Here is an 8,148-nt window from a genome sequence, read left to right on the forward strand (position 1 = left end):
TACTACACAGCCATTATCAGCCATTATCTTCTTGGGCAACCCACGAGAATATTTAAAACAAAAAGTACGTTCAACATACAGCCTAAGCATTTCCCAAGCACAGAGCACACTTAATCTTTGGGATAGAAAGGACATTTTCAAATGAGAATCTACAGAGAAAGCTGCTCCTGAGCAGTTCCATCCGGCCGTGACTGTAAATAAATACTACATCTGTTTAAAATACAGAAAGTTCTGTCTGCACTCATTTAGAGCCCAACTGCAGGCAAAAGTAGCAGGTAGGCTTTTCTTCTGTCTGCATTTTGTTAGCTAGATCAGAAGGAACGATGAAGTTACTTCAAGACTCAGAAGAAAAAAAAAATCTGACCATTTTTTATTGGCTAGGACAAAGCACAGCAATATCCCTGAGGAAAACTGTCACTGCAGAACTAAATAATAAATGCAATTAATTCACAAAGCAGGAAAAGGTCTAAAATCTCACTCATTTACAGTGAAAATAGCAAAGAGAAATTGTATTACTTATCCCAGGATTTCTCTGTGAAGGCAAGGCCAGAAGAAACAATGTTAAGTTGCTTAAGTCTACGATAACACGTTCAAAGATTTAGAACTTGAAAGGTTTACTTAAAAAAATCAAAAATAAAAAATAAACAAAGCAGGCAAGTTTATAGACCACGCTGTTAGATCGACAAGGCTTCACACAACTGCAGAAGTCTACGTATAGTTTTCACTCATGCCTTAGTTTTGTACTCTGCATTTTAAACAACAGTTTAAACGTTGTACACAATACCTGAAATCCACAACTGGGTTACAGTTTGTACAAGGACTTACTTTGACTGCTGACTGATCTTGAGTGCACTAATACACTTGCTTAGAGTCAGGAGAGACGTATTGATATTTCCACTCTCTTTCAGTCTATCACCTTCATTGCGCGTCTTGGTATACCTTTCTGAACCAGCAAGGTCACACAGCGATAATCTGAAGGCAGACAAGGGAAATTAAGTTTGCTTGCCTTGCAACGTGCACTGATTATTTTCGTTTCTAACACAACCACTCTTCCCAAAGGAAGAATTTCTTGAACCCTCCCATGTTGCTTTCCTAGTGAAGTTGCACACTACTTCCTGCCAAACGCTTCTTCAACAAAGCTTCCATTTTTCTGCCATACGCTTCTTTCTGAGGACTTACATTAGTTCAGAAGTTGAGTGGAGCAGGATAGAGGAACATTGTGCTGAACAGAGGGTACAAGATACTCAACAGCACTGCAACTTGATGGTTTAGTACTGCACGACGATAGGAAATGGGGAACCACCACTCCTACAGGAGGCTCAATCAGGGAACATGTGTACGTAGCCTAGTATGAATACACCAACACTGAAAACAACTGGCAATTTCACCCCAAAAGAGATGGGAACTCTGCTCTGAACTTACTCATTGACTCGTGTCACTCGTGGCATTTCAAGGTCTTCAATTTTTAGTAACTTGATTGTAAATATACTGTGGCTGAAAGGAGAAATTTAAAAATCAGTAAGGAGAAATGAAGCAAGATCAATAGACAGAAATACATATATATTTTTAAATCTACAACGTCTATTCAAAACGCTGCTGGATCTACTTGAGATTCAATTAACTTCACAGTTCTACTAGATGCATTAAGCCTTTTAAAGAGACATGTTTTTTGGCTTATTTTGCTTTTCTTCCCTCCCCCAAACCACCAGTACTTAGACGGAAGAAGGCTTACTTATTCTGCTGAGTTTTTGATAAAACAATTGGCTTTTGTACACGCTTATCTGCTTGAAGGACTAATCCCCCCTGTTTCAAGCACTAGAATCACATACTGTCACAGGATATCAAATGCAACACTCGATATCAAGCCTTTTTAAAGCCTTCTGCCCTACAAAAGCCATAGGCAATATTTTAATTTATCCCTCTTCCCCACACTATCTCATACCCAGCGTCAGTCAAAGTCTCCCACCTTCGGCTGGAGCAAGTATTTAGCTTTGTGCTTGCAAAACTCCGGTGTTTCTGTCCCAGTTTAAAAAGTCTAAAAGCTTCTTTAGAATCAGAGACCTGAACCCACTGCAGACCTTTCAGAAGAAGGAAAAGTGATTTTGTGAGCTTCCTTAGCAAAAGGAAAAGCAAACAAGAAATGATGTATACAAACAAAGAATAATACATTTAGTCAACACAATAGAATATTTTATGAAGTCTGCTTCACACACGCGATAAGCTGATGAGAGATGCTGAGACTAAGATTCTTCCTCCCGTGGAAAAGGGCAAGATATAGTACGCCTCTGCATTCAAGCAGACATTTCTAGAGCTAAACTGAACACATTTAAGAGTTTTCTATCTCGGAAGAAACATTATTACAGAAATAACACTTTTCCATGACAAGCTTGGCAGTTTGCAAAGCGTTCCAGTTACCTTTTACGTAAGAATATCCCTTGATGTCTGGAGCAAGGCGAAGGGTCTTTTTTTTCTTGTCATCTGACATAGGAGCCAGTAAATCATAAAAACATTCATTGTAAATCTCAAAAAATGAAACCCAAACAGAGAACTTTGAGAAATTATCTAGAGATAATCCGCTAGATTCTTCTGATCCTTTGGAGAGATTTCCTACATCTGCAAAGTACAAATATTACAAGTCAACCTAGAGACAGCAAACTAATTGCATTTAAAACAACTAGCGACTAAGATTACAGCAGCCCTGTTAATTACAGAAACTTTTCCCGGACAAGAACCACGGACGTCCCCCACCTCCCATACACACACAGAGCATCTAGAAGTCATATGCTTGCCGTACACCTTTGCAAAGACACATCTACTTTAGAGCTGGCTTTTTCACTTCCAAAACCTAATCTAACACGTCCAGTTGGGTTAGAAATATTCTGAACTCTTCAAAGGCTTTACAATATAGAGAATTGAACTGGTAAGGACGCCTCGCTCTGACTTTTTAGGGAAACTTAGTATTTAGGTAGTTCTTAAGTGCCCTAAAAGCCTGTCAGAATATCACTAGGGAACTTATCACAAGCCATACTCTTTCTCTTCGTTTTACTTACACCTCATGCATAACACCAGCTTATCCTAGATGTTCAAGTAGTCTCCTAACCATTGCATCCTTCTGTTTTCTGCCCGGATGTCCTGACCACTATTCCAATCCATCACAAATAAAAGCCAAATAATCCTTTTCTTATTAACATTAGCCAAAAGTCAGTTCTTGACCTTAGCAGTTAGAAAAGCTTCTGTATTGTTTAATACAAAACATACCCTTAGAATCAGCCGGTGCTTTGCTGTTAGTGCTATTGAGATGCTCTACCTACAAAAGAAAAGAGAGACTTTAGGATTTATTATTGAAGTACAGCACCAATACACCACCACCAGTCGCCCTTTTTTTTTTTTTTTGTAAATACAGCTATACGGCCCTCCCCCAAAGTAATATAGCATAGTTTCAACACCAAAATCCTGGCTATACGTTACAATTTGTTCAGTGCATTCATACACTCCTGCTTTAAGTCCTGTTTTTACCTTACTAGTCACTCCTGACAATTCCTTTACTATAACATATTTCAGCTCGCTGATACGGGGGGGAAAAATTGGAGGAGAATCCCAAACTGGAAAGAGTTACTTAACAGAATGATTTTCAACAGCCCAGTTGTAGTCTGCATATTACCCTTGATTTCATGAAACTAGGACTCCTAAAATCTTTTTCTTATGGGCATTTTCATAATTCAGGACTTCCATATCCTATGGCTTGTTAGGTCAACTCTCGGAAACTAAAGTTAAGGTAGAATACTTGATCACTTAATGTAGGTAAGCAGCTTACTGCTTTTTAACACAGGCTGTCCAAGTGTTACACAATTCTAATTAACTCTAAACTTTGCAAATATACTATTTTCTTTGTCCAAACTGCTTAATAATATAAAATGGCTCCCAACATCCAGAACTTATGATGCTCATACACGTATAATCAGTTCCCAGGCTTCAGATTCTAAGCGTTTTGCTTTATTTCTTTTTAAGCACAGAAGGAGAAGGAAGTTCCCACCTACCAAAGAGAAGATGAGGAGTCTCACCTACCAGACACAGTATGCTTAAGAAGAAAAAGTTTTAACCAAGAAATTTTCATCTACACAACACTCACCCAGATCTGGCTTTGGATAGGCAGCAAAGCTTGCAGCTACTCAGTTTATAAGGTCAAGTATTCCACCTACGAACAGGGCCCTTGAAACTAGAGGAGGCACCTCTATCACATGATCACATCTCATCCCACTCCATTAGAGAGTTAAGATCAGCATACAGCTGTTTGTTGCATTTTTTTTCCACATCCTCACTAAACCTAGAACACTTTTACACAGATTTGGTTCATGCACATGTAGAAGACAGTTGTCGTTTCTCCCCCGGCACACTTTAAGATCCAGATTGGAGCCAGACTTAACACATGCCTGGGCTCTCAAAGTTATTCAGAAAGAATTGGACTGCCACCTGTCTTTGACGCACCCTTAACTAACTCATCAATAAGATCAAGCTAACTCCACAACTAAAATACTCCAGTATGGAGTGGCATGCCACTAAGATGATGCTTCATTCTTTTTCGACAGGAACAGAAAGATGAATAAACAACTACGTATGAACACACAAACCTGTCTCACTACGTGTGAACACACAAACCTGTCTCATTACACAATGGACAGGATCGCATTGAGCTCTCTCACGATGCATGTACTCATCGTTTCTTTGTGAAGTAGTCTCCTACCTCTTTTGTCAGACGAAGCAATGAATTTTTAAGAGCAGTTTCTTCTCTCACTTGGTCTTTAGTCAGTTTTATGTAATCTCGCCACCGAATAGGTTTCAGATCCATTTTTGTGTATAGCCTTCCTCCAATGGTTTTAAACAACATATCCATTGTCCTTGGCAAAATACCAACATCATCTTCTGTCCCTGTAAGCAATACACGAAAGAAAAGCCCCCGTTATTATCGTGAACAACATACAAACATAAATGAAGACGAAGATAACTGATTTGAATTTCAAGGCACACACAAAGAATTTAGAGGCCAGTTACAGTCTGAAGCAATGTTTGCAGTGTTACTAGACAGTTTCTGAAACACAACCCATTCCTTAGACATTACAGGGCATCACTTGAAAACAGCCGGGATATTCTGCATAAGCTTAGCCTTAAGAGAAGGGGAAAAAAAAAATGCAATCAAATCCCACATTTAACTAATTTGCAAATTTTCTACTGTTTTCCAGGCTTCCTCCCCTGTCTGAAATAATCCTGATGTACAACCAGAGAGATGTCACAGCAACACTGCTGTATTCGTCCCACAAACCATACAAACAAATATCTAGGAGCCTTGTAACTATTGTTCAAGGAACTCAACTTCTCTCTCCATTGCCTTTTCCTGGATAACACAACTACCACCGTGTCTTGCCTACTCCATGCCTTAATTTTTGCAATGTCACCAAACACCGTGCACTCTGAAGTGTTTGGAAAGTCAGTCATGAACACAAGAGAGGACAAACCGCAGAAGAAGTTAGGTAATGCTGTATGGAAGCCGCATAAAAAGAGAACTTTGAAAGATGTTACCCTGCTGATTCTTAATAGCTAAGTCCTAAAAATGTAATACTATGAGAAAGACTCAGTTCCAAGATCACATACGGAACCGCTGGGAATACACAGTAACAGAAAAGTGCATAACAGAAATACGGGAATTTGTTTTCTTGTGAACTCAAGCATTTCATTTGTTACGACAGTCTTAAACATAAATAACAACTGCTTCCAGCCAAAAAGAATACTGATGTATTATTTCTGTACTATTAAATCTTAAGAAAGACAATCTTCTATGATGTTGTTATTACTAAACCCAGAAATTTGAAACAAGATGGAAATAGCCTGATCAAATGTTTCAAAATGTTTAATCTCTGCCTACGATAAATCCAACAAACTCAGACATACTTTCTTCAAATAAAAAACAGCATTTAAGATGCACACTGTTATTGTAGGAACCAAAACCAAAGTTACTCTAGTGTGGACTGACTTACACCCTTCTCACATACTGATCTACATTTGTTTTCACAGCTTCCTCTTCCCCCTAAGATTTGGAGTACTTGGACAAGGAAGTCATACACATCTCTCTGAAATTCCTGCTGCCTTACAAAGGACTATCACTGCACGTATACGCAAATTCGGAGGGTGACTACAGTTCTCACTTTAATAATATATGTCATGGAAGAAGACTTTCCAAGGCTACTAATATTCAAAAGAAGGCAACGCACAAGGCCTGTTGAGTCACTAGGTAAGAAGTCACAACATCTCTCTCCTCTAGAAGTAAATCCTGCTTTAAGAAACTAATTCAAGGAAAAAAAAAAAAAATCTACTCTTACCTTGGAATGTGTAGGTTTTCCCAGCATTTGTAATGCCATAGGTAAAAACAAGACGATTGCATCCTTCTAGGAAGTCTTGCACTGGCTGCTTCATAGTACCTTCAAAGAATTCTTCTTGAGTTGCTTCAGGTCCAAACACCTGAACGTTACCAAGAAGCTGGTTAATCTCTTTAGTTTGTTTAAGCAATCCTTACATACTTGTAGGAGTCAGATACACGTTTATAATTATAAAGAGCACTCTTAAGAGAAACTTGTTTGCTTTACATTAAGTAACAGAAGACAGGCAACTGCTTCCACAAATAACTTAGAAGCATTTAAAGATAATTCATTTACTCGTGAAAAGGTGAACTTCTGTATCGTCTGTCCTGCAGTTTTTTCAATCAGTCGACTCAAGGAGCTCTTAGGGGGTTTCAGTATAACGCTTGTTGAGTCCTCAAGTGAAACACACCCCTATTAAAAGGAAGCACAAGTAATGCAGGCATCAGAAGTGTTGTAAAGGTCACCTTATGGGGAAAAGAAAACAAGTACACATTAAGGGGTTTTTGTTGTTGTTGTTGTCTGGTAGTTTCTTTTTCTTTTTCTTTTTGTTTTTAAGATAAAGTAGATGTGGTACCTGCAATCCATTTGCTCTTTCCAGTGCTGTAAAGGGCTTAATGCGCAGGCAAACTTGTATGTGTCCCCTAGGCTCCAAACTAGACCTCTAAAATTGAAAGAGCTGGAAGTTACAAATCTGACTAGATCCTCTGTTTGATGATTAGCACATTAAGACAGCATTCTTTTCATCAGCCTGATGTAACAGACTCATTTGATGACACGGGAAGCAGGAATATTTCACTCTCTGTTTTCACAAGTGCTTTGGCCCCTGCTAAACTTCCTTGTGAGAGCCTAGAGTTTCAAAATAAATAATACCACAGTACACTCATATACTGCATTCAGGCCAACCATAAGAAGAAGTATTCCATCACTGTGCTTCTCTGAGGTGACGTTAGCTTCACCCACTGATAGTGGTGCACCTCATAAGGTATCAAAGCAACACCATGCATCTTGGTCTAGTCTACGCACAGTCTAAAAGCACAGAAAAGATGACTGTCACCTCCTCTTAAAGATTCTAATTCTTCTTACCAAGAAAAGAATGACGTTTATTTTAAAAGATCCAATTCATTTTAATATTAAAGCTTTCTTACCCGGCTCATGTCTGAGCTTGAAGAAGCTGAACTAAACTCATCAGAGAGATTTGTTTTAATATCTTCCACGTTTACTAGTCCTGTTCTTTCAGGTAGCTCCACACTAGCTACATAGGACGGTCTGAAAAGTTTATCTTCGTCTGAATTTGGTTCCATTCTGCAAGATAATACAAAGAGAAGTTATTCTTCGCTCTTTCAACACATGACGTAGAGTTCCTAACCTCAGTTAGGCAATATGAGACTAAACGATATCTGCAGTTTGCTTTGTGTGTATGGACTGACTCTTGCTTCCTCTTCCTTTTCTGTTCTACTCAACTTTCTTTATCTCAAACCCACAAGCGTAACCTTTTTCCTATTCTCCCCTCCATCTCACCACAAGGAGCAAACCGTGTGGTACCGAGCTGCCTGTCAGACTAAATCGCACCACAGCTGCCCGTCGGGAAAAAGCCTTTTGCGTGTAGCACAGCCTTGCTAGAGCCATGATGGCTGATGAAAAATAGTCGCAGATACCATTTAATAAAAAGCAGTCCCCCTCCACATAACCTTTCCTGTCATCTCATTTTGCAGTTAGAGTCTCCATTTGGAATAAAAGC

General features: G+C 39.0%; 1 protein-coding gene across 1 annotated transcript; it reads right to left on the reverse strand.

The window, feature by feature from the left end:
* Positions 1–803: 803 nt before the first annotated feature.
* Positions 804–7,965, reverse strand: LOC104916797 (kinesin-like protein KIF20B). Its single transcript, XM_010727803.3, has 10 exons — positions 7,556–7,965; positions 6,985–7,071; positions 6,705–6,821; positions 6,372–6,510; positions 4,742–4,926; positions 3,259–3,307; positions 2,416–2,613; positions 1,967–2,078; positions 1,423–1,494; positions 804–972 (listed from the first exon to the last, which is right to left on the reverse strand). The coding sequence occupies exons 1-10, from the start codon at positions 7,709–7,711 to the stop codon at positions 822–824; spliced, it is 1,266 nt and encodes a 421-aa protein (XP_010726105.1). The 5' UTR covers positions 7,712–7,965; the 3' UTR covers positions 804–821.
* Between the last annotated feature and the right edge of the window lie 183 nt (positions 7,966–8,148).

Source organism: Meleagris gallopavo, unplaced genomic scaffold, assembly GCF_000146605.3.
Source record: "Meleagris gallopavo isolate NT-WF06-2002-E0010 breed Aviagen turkey brand Nicholas breeding stock unplaced genomic scaffold, Turkey_5.1 ChrUn_random_7180001948350, whole genome shotgun sequence".
NCBI classification, from domain to species: domain Eukaryota; kingdom Metazoa; phylum Chordata; class Aves; order Galliformes; family Phasianidae; genus Meleagris; species Meleagris gallopavo.